Source organism: Numida meleagris, chromosome 1 (genome assembly GCF_002078875.1).
Source record: "Numida meleagris isolate 19003 breed g44 Domestic line chromosome 1, NumMel1.0, whole genome shotgun sequence".
In the NCBI taxonomy this organism is placed as follows: Eukaryota; Metazoa; Chordata; class Aves; order Galliformes; family Numididae; genus Numida; species Numida meleagris.
In genome coordinates this window covers 32,431,703-32,445,735 of record NC_034409.1, presented here as the reverse complement: position 1 = coordinate 32,445,735, position 14,033 = coordinate 32,431,703, and the positions used below count along the sequence as shown (strand labels likewise).

At 37.6% G+C, this 14,033-nt stretch overlaps 1 protein-coding gene across 2 annotated transcripts in view; it reads right to left on the bottom strand.

Moving 5' to 3' along the window:
• SLC16A7 (solute carrier family 16 member 7) overlaps positions 1-14,033 on the bottom strand; it is an 82,283-nt gene that overhangs the window by 28,483 nt on the left and 39,767 nt on the right. For both annotated transcript variants that reach the window (XM_021385039.1, XM_021385038.1), the window contains exon 2: positions 1,512-1,754. In XM_021385039.1, the coding sequence (XP_021240714.1) occupies positions 1,512-1,725 (214 nt within the window). In that variant the 5' untranslated portion in view covers positions 1,726-1,754. The remainder of the gene's footprint in view (positions 1-1,511; positions 1,755-14,033) is intronic.

The window sequence follows — 14,033 nt, the reverse complement described above, 5'->3', positions numbered from 1 at the left end:
GCTGCCATACCACCAGCATCCACCTTTGATGTTGTGGGCCAATGTAATAAAATAGGAGGCATTGTTTTCAGAGCAGCCTATGTATAAACACGACCACACCTAAATGCCCTTCAGTTTGTGTTTGCACTATTGATAAAAATTGGGTGAACTATGAGATGATAGAAATGGCATAAATTAGATGTTATTCAGAGATTAAAAAAAAAGAAATGCGCAATAAAGTAAATCTGCCCTTAGAAAATTTAGGTAGCATTAGAAAATGCAGTGAAAAAGACTTCAGTTCAGAAGTCACAGCACAAGGAAAATGGAAGCAAACTCCAGTTCTTCATCATCTGTGCACTTCCCTTCTTCCAGATGGGTCCACACAGAGGCTTCTGCAGTTCCACCTGTACACTCTGCAGCACAAGTGCAGGTGCATTTGTAAATACACATCCTTCTGAAGAAAGTACTTTCAGAGGGAATCTGAATGAGATACTCTCTCCATCCCCACAGCACCCTGCACACTGACCACCTTTGGTCTGCTTGCAGACAGAGTGCACAGTGGTAGTCAAGCACGCCTGGGCACATGAAATGGCACATTATCAGAATGAAACACATTTCCAGGCTTGCAGTATCTGTAACAGCTGGTTATGATTTAAGAGTGACCTGGTCATAAGTCATAACACATGGCAAGTACATATATGCTCCTTTACTCCACTCTTGAAGCCATTGATTCAAGTTACTTCTTTACCTGGTGAATTGTTGCTGCTCCTATAAACTCCTTCAAAATTCTCCCTATGAATAAACATAAGATCAAAATATCTGAACAGCAAGCTTTTATTTATATCGACACCACTTGTCAAATCATCCTTATTGGGTCTCTGTCTCTGCTGCCATTTGAAAAAAAAAAAACCCTCACATTTTCCATCACGTTAACTGAAAAATATTTAACTGAGGTGCTTAAGCTAATGCTATGCTGATTGTAGGGTCTTCTTTATAGTCAAAGGAGAAAAAAAGAGAGTGCAAAAACTCAGCTAGCCTGAATTCTCTCCTATAGGCACCCACCTCTCTTCCCTGACTGCTAAAACAGCTATGGTCACTTAAGTGTCAAGGCTTAGGTAGGCTGAAATCAGTGATAAAAAATTACCATGGTAAAAATGGGACTTCATGCATCCTTCACAAGGTTGTTTGCTGGGATCTGATAATATCATACTTTATTACAGAAACCAGATCTGAAAAATATAGAAGTGCTGCTGTTCAGTGAATAAAGATACAGTGCTATAGGCACAATGCTTTCAGTTTCTTTATGTACACTTTTATACATATGTACATATATAATGTATGCGTTTAAGATTTAATAGTTCCATTATTACAAACAGTCTGAGATGCTCCAAGTTATCTCATAACATTTAAAGAAAAGGCATTAGGTAAATTCTTTAAGTAACTTATAAAATCAGTTAGTAATTAACTTCAAGTGCTTTAAGACCATGGGGGCAGGTGAGCTATGATATTCGCAAATTTCACAAACATCTTACCTCCTGCGTACATAACAGCCAACATTATTGATGATATCCAAGCTATCTCACTATATGATGTGTGGAAGATTTCCTGTATTTCCTTGAAGAATACTGTGATGGCTTTGGGGAACGCATAGGAGAATCCAATGGAAATAAAAGCCCCAAAGACCACAACCCACCCCCAGCCTCCATCTGGAGGTGGGTACTGTGGTGCTCCTATCGCTGGTGGCATTTCTGTTCTCTGTCTCTTCTCCAATTAGGCTGAAAAAGAAGAGAAGTAACAAAGTTTCAGACAGTTTTCCTTTTTTAACATCTTGCAGTATTCTACCATCATCTGCAGAATCCTCAAAGCAAAGACTAACTCCCTGTTTACATGCAAACACAGAATATACGAACCTGTTTTGAGAAGCAAAACTCTGTTCTTAAAAAAAAAAAAAGAAGAAGAAGAAGAATATTTGAAATATTCAGTATGTGCAACTATTAAGAATCACTGATGTCAGTCACTGAAATTGTGTTTGTAATCAGTCACTTACTGAAAAGTATGTGTTTGTGTCGGTAAATTCACTTAGCTCTTTGGTCTACAGTATGGACTTAGAATAGGTTTGACACAGAAAAAAAATTGAAAAATGTTCTATAGAAAGAAATGGAAAAAAGTTACAGTAAATTATTCTTAGATGCTGTTTTGTTAGCAACATTTGCAGGTACTTTAGCAAAATTGTCAGCAATGACAGTCAGGAACAAGTACATAGCAGAGTACTTTATCATGTGCTCTCAGTTTCCAGTCATTAACCATTGTTAATATTTCTTGCTTAACTCATGATAACATTTTAAAAGCACATTTTAAAAAGAGACTTAAAATTCCTTGTGTAGCCATAAAATAAACACAAAATATTACAATGCTATATCTTAGTCTGTTCTTAACATTTTATTCTGCTTATTAGTAACTGTTGATATCACTTGAAGGGACAAAGTCAAACTTGATGGTACTTTTTTTGCTCAGTATTCACCCATTTAAAGATATCAGGAAGTCATTCACTAATAACCTCACAAACTTTCCACAGCTATTTTCTAATTTAAAGTTTACCATAGTAGAGAGCACCATAATGATTTCTTTTTCGAGATTCTGAGAGGTGCAACCAAAAAATTCAGGGAGCTTAACAAATCATAGGTAATTCACTTAAAACTCCTAAAGCCTGAAATTAATTTTATATTTTTATTATCATCTTGATATTTAAAAACTTAACATGATCACATTCTACATTACCTTCCTAAAGAACATGTAGTAGAAAGAATTAATTCTGTAGTTCTGAGATTTTTCCAATCTAAATCCCCATCATTTCTAAACAAAGCTGGAGTCCACTGTGTTTTCATCTGTGTAATCCAACCTACACAGACTGTCCTGAAAATTCCACCTTCTTCTATGTTTCTTCCTTGGGAATTTACGTGACTTATTACTCTTGAATTGTCTCCTGACATACCAGTACTGAAAGCTGTGGATCATAGCAATATGTAGGTTTTTATAATGCTTATGATTACCAGTGTGTCTCCATGAGACTTCTGTGCCACTTACACCATACCCCAATTTCTCACAGCAAACTGCATTAGCATTGGGAGTGATGTAATTACTTCAACAAAAACTAAAAAATGAACTCTGTCAGTTTATATTAATTTCCAGTATAGTGCCTAGAGTACTGTAAGTGTAAATGCCACATAGTATTGCCTACAATACATGCAGCAAACTAGCAAAATGTTCCTTTTCAAATTATCTATCATAAAGTCACCTCTGTAATAGAAACCTCTGTATTTCTGATTCTCCACTTCACTGCAGCTGATTGTAGACATCACCTTCACACTGGCCAAACTCCAGAGGAGCTAAATCAACCACTAAAACACCTGGCTTCTATGCAAGGCTGCAATATCCAAGCTAATTTGTTTTCTGCATCATGTCATACAGATTTGCTGCTGACAGCAATAGATATCTATTGCTACGTACACAGACCACTTTTTGTTGTTGTTGTTGTTAATATGCATGTCCAGAAAGAACTGCTGGCATGTAGTTTGTTTCTGGTTACCCTGGTCTCAGCTTAATATTAGTCACGAATCAGAGAGGAAAACCTGGGTCTGCCACTAGAAGTTGGAAAAGTAGAGACAATTATAGTTGCTGAAATTTAATTTTGGCAAAATAGTTAAACACCTGTTTGCTGACTGAGGACACACTGGAAGGCAGAGTATCTCAAAAAGACCACTGTACATTAGAACACACATAGTAATTGATTGCCTCCACAGGCAAAAAAAACACACACATAAATTAGCATGAAAAGAAAAGCCCTATTTCCGTGACCCAGCTGAATGGCCTGGAACAGCAGTTTTCTGTCCCAGAAAGCTCTTGAACTGCTCATCAGAGAAAACTTTTGGTTATTTCTTTAAAAAAAAAAAAAAAAGGTTAACTATTATTTTCTTACACTTCAAAGTTTGAGCATATTTGTTTTCATATTTCATATTCATATGACAACACTTCTATCTCTATTATAAATTCTAGTAATATGGCACAACATCAAGGAATTGCTCCCCATAAAAATGGCAAGTGATTACCAATTTATTGAGGCAGCATGCTTTTTCCTAAAAATAAAGCACAAGTGTTTGGCAAAATCACTGCCACTACATTGGTCAGAAGATCTCCAGTGGTGTTGAAGTGTTACAGCAATCCAATCCAGCACTGTAGGCTTGGGGAAGAGTGGCTGGAAAACTGCTTGGCAGAAAAGGACCTGGGAGAAGTGGTCAACAGCCAGCTGAACACAAGCCAGCAGTGAGCCAAGGTGATGAACGCCAACAGCATCCTGGCCTGCATCAGTAATAGTGCGGCCAGCACTAAAATGTGGGTTGCAGCTATCACTACAAGCTGGGGGATGAAAGGATGGAGCACAGGACCATCAGAAACAACATGGGGGTACTGGTGGGTGGCAAGCAGGATATGAACCAGCAAGGGGCCCTCACAGCCCAGAAAGCCAACCGTATCCTGGGCTGCATCAAAAGAAGCATGGCCAGCAGGGCAAGGGAGGTGATCCTGCCCCTCTACTCAGCGCTGGTGAGACCTCACCTGGAGTACTGCATCCAGATGTGGAGTCCTCAGTACAGGAGAGACATAGACTTGTACAGAGACAAGGAGTCTGTACAGAAGAGGGACACAAAAATGATCCAAGGGATGGAACGCTTCTCCTACAGGGACAGGCTGAGAGAGCTGGGGCTGCTCAGCCTGGAGAAGGCCCCAGGGAGACCTGGGAGCAACCTTTCAGTATCTAAAGGGGGATTATAAGAAAGAAGGGAACAGACTCTTTAGCAGGGTCTGTTGTGATAGGACAAGGGGAAATGGTTTCAAACTACAAGATGGAAGATTTAGATAAGATATAAGAATTTTTTTATTTTTTTTTATGACAAGGATAGTGAAACACTGGAACAGGTTGCCCAGAGAGGTGGTGGTTGCCCCACACCTGGAGACATTCTGGGTCTGGCTGGATGGGGCTCTGAGCAACCTGATCTAACTGGAGGTGTCCCTGTTCATTGCAGGGGAGTTGGGCTAGATGACCCTTAAAGGTCCCTTCCAATTCAAATAATTCTATGATTCTGCTATTTTAAGTGATTGTCCCCTTGTATGCGGCATTCGTGAGACTGCAACTCGAATATGGTATTCAGTTTGGGGCCCATTACTACAAGAAGGATAATGAGTTTCTTGAGCATGTGCAGAAGAGAGTGATGAGGCTGGTGAGGAGATTAGAAAACAATGACTGATGAGAAGCAACTGAGGAAATGGGAGCTGGTTATTCTGGACAAAAGAAAGATGAAAGGAGACCTCGCTGCTGTCTAGAAGGTTGCAGTGAGGAGGGTTTCTGTCTCTTTTCTCAGGTGTCAAGTAATAGTTTGCAAGGAAACAGACTTAAGTTGTGTCAAGAGAGGTTGAGATGGGGTATTGGGAAGAATTTCTTCATGGGGAGGGTAGTCAAACACTGGAAAGATCTGCCCATGGAGGTGATGGGGTCCCAAACCCTGGATATAATGTACATGGCATTAAGGGACCTGGTTTAGTGGTGGATTTTGTAGGTGAGGCTGAAGCTTAGACTTGAAGATATTTTCCAACCTAGATAATAATGTGATTCTATGGTATCAGCTCTTTGTAAAGATCTCATTGTATCTGCCTTTACAGGGTAGCAGGACAGGCTCTGACAGTTCAATGTTCTCCTTTCTTTGAAAGTTTCAGAGTAAACTAAGAGGATGTCAGGGAAAAGAGCGAAGGGGCATTGGCTGTTCCTGTGCCTCAGCCTATGCTGCAAAGCCCACTGCACTGCCAGCTGGTAGCACTGCTACAGTACATGGCTTTCTGCGACCCTATGCCAGACATTGCCCTGCCACAAAGAGGACGCTGGATCGTTGTATCTTACACCTCCTGTATATTCCACAGAGTGCAGTTAATAATAGCTTCCCTGATATTCCCTTATGATCACGATAGCCAATTTTATCTCACTTTAAAAGGTAAAAAGAAAATAAATAAATAAATACATACATAGTTGCACCAAGAAGAGCAAAGTAACTATTTTATCAGAAATATTAAGTCCAACTTCTCAAACATCCCATACCTTCTCAGGAACTAAAGCAGCTTTCTCCTGTAAAAATTTAATATCCATGAAACTGAACTTTTTCTAAAGCAGTCTAGCACAATAATATCCTCAGCTCTTCTCTTAAGCTTAACTGGTAAGATTTTGATAGTTTAGGAAGTATACAGATGACTGTAAAATCCATTAATAACCAAAATGAAACAGCATTTTAGATGAGTAGGTACGAATTCTGACAAAAGAAGAAAAAGAAGAGGGAGGACAGAGGCAGTGACAAGTGAAATGTCTTTCCAGAATTCTCAGAGCTTATTATGGGCTATGAAGAATATAAGATATACACAGTAGAAAATGTAAAAACAGGCAAGTGTGATGAAGCACATGTGAAGAACACAGTGCCAAGGGGAAAAAAAGAAAAAAAAAAAGCTGCATTCGAGTAAATAAAGGTCACCAACAGAACTGACAGGCAGTCACACAAATTCCATTGAGTGTTAAGGGCTCACCAGTCAGTCCTGCTCATCCCCTTCCTTTTACAGGCAAGAGGCGGGTGAGGGAAGGACAGTGATGCCATCTGCATGGAGAAGCAGCAGGGGAACAGTGCGTGAAGCATGTCCCTGGCAAAGCCATCAGCCTTCTCTCTGTCAGGTAAAGAGAGGCTGCTCAGTCTTTTTATACCTTGAACTAGGCTGTGCACAAGGATTTTATCCTAAGCTTCTTCTAGTTCCTCTGCATAAATCCCTGTTATGTAAGCAGTGAACAAGAACATACATAACTTAAAGAGCTGTATGTGTCTACTAAGAAATAGTAGAAAGAGAGCAAGAGGGCACTTTTAAAACATATGATATGCAAAACTATTATTATATAGATATCTCAGCACACCAGCATTTAGCTGGGCAAATGAGAACAAGTGAATTGAAAAGAGAAATATGGAGAGAAAGGGAGGGAAGGAGAAAAGAAAGAAGGAAATGGAGAAAGGAATGGAGAGGGGGAGAGAGAGAGAGAGAGAGAGACAAGCAAGCAAGCAGCAAGGTCAAACCAAGAGCAAAGGCTACAGACAAATAATGTATCTTGATACCAAGCACTGCAGACTTCAGTCAGTCACGATCAACCTGTTCAGACCAGCGCTTCATTAATATTCTGCAGTTGCCAGCACCAGAACCAGCTCTCAGTACAACAGCTTGTCACAGACTTCTGAGAAGGGGTTGTGCTGTTCTCAAGTTTACAGAGACACTGATTTTACTGGGAGTTTTAGTTTTGCTCTTCTGCACCACTAAAGTAACTGCTTCATTCTCCACTTGCGTTCTGTGTGCCATTTGTCCCAGAGGGAAAGAGATGGTATGTGAAAAATCAGTCCCTCGTTTTTGCACAATTGTAGGAATATTTAGCGTGAGTGTAGGGCATTCCACCTTCTCGTGGTAAGCCGGGGACTGCACAGAGCTTTGCAAATTGACTTCACTCAGTCTCCTAATATTCCGGTGGGGCGATTCAGAAGTATAATTCACTTCCAGACACAGAAAACAAATACAGTAATAGGATAAATAACTTGACTGCACACTGCACCAAAATGAGTGGCAGAGCTGGGATGTGGACTAATATCTAAGTAGATTGTCAGTTAAGAGTGAGATTTTTAAAGCTCATTATATAACAAATGGTGATTAATTGTACAGCTTGATATTGAAGTGGAAGCATTGGTGGGGTACAGTCTTTGTTTTGTAGGTTTGGATAGTTTGCTGCTCTAAACCCTACTGAATATTAATTACATTATTATATTCAAAATCAGTGACTTTGTGGTAGCATTAGCTGAGGAATGAGCTATTTTATAAAGGCTTTTATAAAAGATCCCTGTTTGAAAGCTGAAAACAAATATTTTTTCTTATTTTTATTAGTAGCTCCAATGAATTCCAAGTAGGACAGTATTATAGGGGGTATCATTACACTAAATGGTACTACTCTGGCAATTTACCATTGTTCTTTGAGCAACATTCAGTATTTGAAAAAAAAAATAAATCTTCATTAGTTTTGTGAGATGGTTTTGCTCTGACTTGGGATTTTGTTGTGGGGAAAGGCAGGACGTAGAAGGACTCTGATTGAAGGGACCAAGAGAGATGGCTCTCTGCTCTTATCTTTAACTATGAGCTTTCATAGGCAAAGTAGCTCCTAATGAGCACTGGTAACCAGCCTACTGATCTCCCTGAAAGAGGAAAACAGGCTACATTTTGTCTGAATGTCCGTATACAGAGACTGATGGGTACATGACAAATAAAACCCAAGTGTCTTACAGGTACACTCAGAATTTGACTTTACTGCACTATTTCACTGGGGTCTAATCTGCAAGATAAACACATTCTGTGAAGAACAAAACTGCTGAAATGCACCCAGGTTCTCAAGGATTTCAGAAAGCTGCTGTTTTTGTAAAGTTTCTCCAATTTGCGTGAATTGAAAGACAATGCTTTCCAGACAGCAAAATGTACTAATAAGTATATTGTACTATAAATATACTATACTAATTGGTATTAATGAGGTTTATGTTAGGATTTATCATTTTTTATAAAAAATCTAGGCAAATCTCAAAAAAAAAATCACTGATCTTACTTAATTTTAAAGCCTGTTTCACTTCAATCTTTTATAGCACAATAACCAATAATCTCAAAATATACTACCACAGCTATTTTAAATATCAAGCTTTATCTTATTAAGGAAAAAAAAGAAATTATTTTTTCTCTCTGGGATAGGATGAAGGCGTAGTTCTAAATATTCATATTTATGAAAGAAGCATGCAGTTATTCAACCATCCGTAATTTATAGTTAAGAATAAATACTGTAACATATTTTTCATCCCACTGAAGCGGTACCGACACCAGTATGTGCCTGAAGGCAGAAGGGAAAGTAATAGCCCCTTGTACATTCAAAGCACACATAGGAATAACTTTGTTCCAAATGCCTGGAAGGTTAGCAGAGGCAGGCTCTGTGGAGGGAGGCAGAACGAAGGGAAAGCCACGTGCTGTAAGACAAAAATAAATGAACAATCCCAATAACTCTCTTTCCTCATAGGCTTTGGTGTTGCAATAGGCTGATTCCTCGTACAGCATCAGCTGAGCAGAAAATTGGATGGAGAAACAAAAGCTGTTAAACAAGCACTATTACAAGCTGTGAGTTCCTGATGTCTGCGGGAATGATGAAAGGTCTAATTCAGACTGGAATATAGGTATGTCCTCTGTCCCAGTTTGAGGACTCTATAGGATTACTGGGACAGAAGTGAATCCTGTGTGGTAGGATACTGCCCTATGAAAAGCAAGGATGTATAAAGCATCCTGAGAGAGAGTAGTTAAATTCCCATTCATACCAGGGCTCTAATTAACTGATGTTTAAACAAAGGCTGAGACCAAAGGCTGTTATTACTAAGTCACTAAAAAGGTTTTTACAGAACTGAGAACCCCACCTGACAAAATTATATTGTAATTAATGTTAAATGATTGAGATCAGATTACAAGCACAACTAAGTCATAAATGAGATAAATAACAATTTCTCCAAGCTACTATTTGTAATTCCTTGGAATTAACTTATTTATTTATTCATTTATTATTGCTGTCACATTCACATGGGGAACTATTATCAAAACTTCTAAAATCTGTTCTGCATTCACAGTTCCACAGTTCTGGGTAGGACTTCCATTCATCAGGCATTTGTTATTACCATTTTTCTTTGACTTTATGGGAAACCTAAATGACCACCTTATTCTGGATGACTAAATGGCTAGATGAGTAAAGTTAAGTGAAATGAATTCCAACCACAGTGATTGCAATTCTGTTTCAATTACTTCAAAAAAGCAGTCAATAAAATATCTAACACAGAGAAGTTGGCACCCCACCCAAACTGGAGCGCACTGAAATGAAATGTTGATGGCTAAATTGAAAATGCCAGTGATCCAGTCCAAAGAATTAATCAGCTTTAACAATAAGTTGATTGAGACTGATGAAAAATTCTGCATACTTGAAAAAAAATCCTCAAACTAATCAACTTTTCAAAAACAAACACAAAAAAACCCAAAACTTTGTTCCATTAAAGAAGTTTTAATAAGCGCAGCTAAACTCCTTCATTACAGCTCAAAGCATCAGCTCTTTGCACTGCAAGAATATTGATCTGCTTATTCATTTATTTCTAACCACTCCTATCATCCTTTAAATTCTGGGAGTACTCCATCATATTTAACTATGATGGTTACCAGCCTTAAAACATGTTGTAGGAGCATATTATTTTAACACTTCATAGACCACTTTTGAGCCACAGGCTCAAAAGCCTTCTCAGTACATCAGCACACTCATATTCTTTAAAATTCAACTTGAATTATAACAGAAATGGCTTCACATAAATCTAGAGCTATATGTTGGATAGATATTTTAAAGAGTTCTGATGTTTGGAGGGGGAAGAGGTAAATATTCACTTATTTGTAATATTTTATAAATGGAAGAACTAAGGCTTCAAGTCAGTGTTAACAGAGTTATCTGTACTGCTGCTGCACATTACTTTAAAAATAAATAGCATAGTCTTTGCAAAGCAGCAGATTTTACATTATCAATAATAAAAGATATTCATTTTAATATAATTCTATACTAAGCTGGACAACAAATATTGATGATGGTAAGAAATAGCATGTTCTTTGTGCAACTAGCTAAGGTTTTCAAAATTAGAATTCGTATATTTTCAGAAATTGCAACGTTCTGTTCATTTCTTTCTGAATATAATACATCCAACTATCAGTTTATCAAAGTCTATCAAAGTTCATCTGTGCTCTTGAGATTAGAATCCAAGCTGCTTGTCTTCTCTGCTTCAATATCACAGCCCAGGGTACTTTCTGCATACATCCTACCCCTCACCCAAATCCTGGCCTGAAAGTATCACCTTGGGCATACAGAGAAAATATTTTTCTTCAGCATTCATGCAGCACATGACTCCCATGGGTGGAAACATTTACTAATGTTTAAGTCTCGGTGACAACTACTTAGATTATGTAATAGGAAGTAAACTGATCTGGATTCTGTTCCTAAGAACATATGACTGGGATCAAATAACTGTCCAAGGCTGGAAAGTATCTCCAGACTGCAAAAGCTTATGCAGAGCTCACACTTCAAGTATTCTTGCCACTTTGGAAATTGTTATTGGTTTAAGAAATGCTTTCTATATTATAAATGAAATGGAAAATGTTAGTAATGCTTTTGGTGAGATGAAGCTTTTGAAAGTGTGAACCGCTAAAACTAAAGAATTATCCATTAGTTAAGCTACAGTTAACTTGTGGAAAGGTATGCAAAATATGTTGGCAAGAAGAAAATGGGCAGAATCAGAAAAACTTGCAATAAGGAAAATAGCCTTTGAAAGATAATATTTGAGAACTACTGAATCTTGGAAAAGACAGAATATTTTCTGCAGGTATCCAGTCTAAAAACCTCTCCAGAATTTAGGTCACATAATTAAGAAGCTATTCAGTTAAGGCAGATTTTCTAAAGCTTTGTGAGAGCTGAGAAAGTGATCCATCTATTTGTATGAAATAAAATTAAAAACATATGTGTAATTTAAACTGAAAAATAAAATTGATACAGCTACGCCCATAAAAGTTTGATGTGTGAGCTCTTTCTGCCATGAAGATTAAAATGTGATTTCAAGCAGACTACAACCAAAAGATAAATTAATTCAGAGATCATTCAAGAATTACTAAAACCTATTAGACCAGTAAAAATAATGAAAATAAGTATTTTATCAATGTGCCTTATCAGAATTTAGCAGAGATGAAAAGGTTTATACATTTATAAAAAAATGATTTGAGAACTGTCTGTGTGGGCTCATAAAACAAAGCAGAGGACTACTGAAAATGTCAACACTTTTCTTACAATCACAGTTTACCTGAGAGTGTTCCCTAGCTGGAAACGTTACCACTTTATTCATCCTATGACCAGTGATTCCCAGGACTCTAAAAAAGTAAAACTTGAGAGCAAGGTATGCTCACTCCTACTGCATCCAGTTCCACAGTTCCATGCAATAGATAAACAGGCAGATATATTACTATGATGTTCATGCAGAGGCCATCCTTGAAGATGCGCTTGCTGTTTCTTAGTACAGAAACCAGATTTCAATAGCACCTTTAGGACTACGCAGGGGAGGGTAACATCTCTAACTACCTAGCACTAAAGTAGACAGCAATGTCCAGCACACTCACTTACTGCTTCTCTCATGCTGATATTTATGTTGGTACAAAATATATTTTTATTTCATGAGATGTAACATTTAGCAGACAACTAAGCAAACAGGGAGGTATATATTTACATAGAACAGTGTGGTATTATACAGAGGTACTCATACTGTCTCTCGATGGAAGAACAGAATACCTTTGTTAGCTCAATATTCCATCTAGACAACATACTTTATACTCAGTTATCATGGCACTGTACTACATAAAATAAGTGCATGTGTGATGATTATTTGTCCAGTCTGGAACATAGTGATAAAAAAGTTATTTGAAGTATGTACCAAAACTAATATAATTTAGGCAATGATAATGTTTAACATAAACAAATATAGGGAAGGAAGAAGCTAGGATTGTATTTGATTTCCATGGGAAGGAAGAGGATGTTTAATTACAAACTTACTATGTACTTTGTCCAAGTGTTAATGAGGTGACCTGCTGATATATATACAAAATAACTTTAAAGACCAAGACAATTTAATCTATTTCTAATGTGTACTCTGCCACCCATTGTGAGAAATGGGACGTGAGGAGATCAAAAAACCTCTTGTGTCTATTATGTAGGACACTTTCTTAGCACAGTACACACTGTCCAAAGTGTACATCATGCATCTGTACCTCTGACAGAGTAGTTCTGCAATGCTGCAGTTAAAATACTCTTTGAATAATTTGCAGAAAGCATTAGAAATCATCAAGAGTCTAATTTAATCATATTGTTTATACATGTATAATTTACATTATTATTTTTATTCTGCCTTTTACATTCTGCCCTCAATGAATGTCCAGAATATGTGTGCAAAGACTGTAGCTCTGCTATGGCACAGTGTCATAAAATTATTGGTTAGCACTTGCTGAGGCACTCAACAAGATGAGATGACTGACCATTGAAGGGTGCTAGAGAAGTGCTATACAATTCTGAAACCTGTTCTCCTTGTGTTGACACGAGAAATGAAAAAGACTAGGAATCAAATATTCATTTTTCCCTGTTTTTCTGAATTTTCTGTTTTTTCCATACTTCAGTCTCCCATTATGCGTTTTCCATTGACTCCAGTGCTATGTGTTTACCTTATATAACATCCATTTCTTTACCCTACTGTGGCTTTGCAACTTCTTCCAGACTGTAAGCCTTTTGATCAGAACTTATCAAGCATCTTAGCCTGTTACAAAAGTCCCTCCAAACATTAAGAAAAGTCCATTTCTTAATACAAATGAACAATTCAAAAAGGATACTGTCTGGGTTGCAGACCCAGTAAGCAGTCCTGCAGACAAAACAAGAGTTCTGCTACTCTGCTAGTTCTGATTTAGCTAGTAAATTACGCATTGTGGACAGAGCATATGTGCTGGAGACAGCATTGTTTCATTACTCAAAAGCAACTCAATAAATCCAGAACTAGAAGCACTTTTGTTGATATATGCTGTGCTCTAATAATAATAAAAGTTACCCCAAGCACTTTTCTCTACATAACCCTTCTTCGTCAAAACCAAACAAGTAATTAGATTCCAAAGTATAAGCTTTTTCATCTCTATATGGTTACATGAAAAGCTTTATACTTTGGATTGTTTTCGTGTGAACTGTGGTAACATATTTGAAAACACATTTCTCTTGTCATTATAGAGAATCTAGATCAAAATAATGGTAGTCCTCAAAATTTCATTATAATAGCTGCAATAGAAGAAGCAGTACAGTTTAAATACATATATAG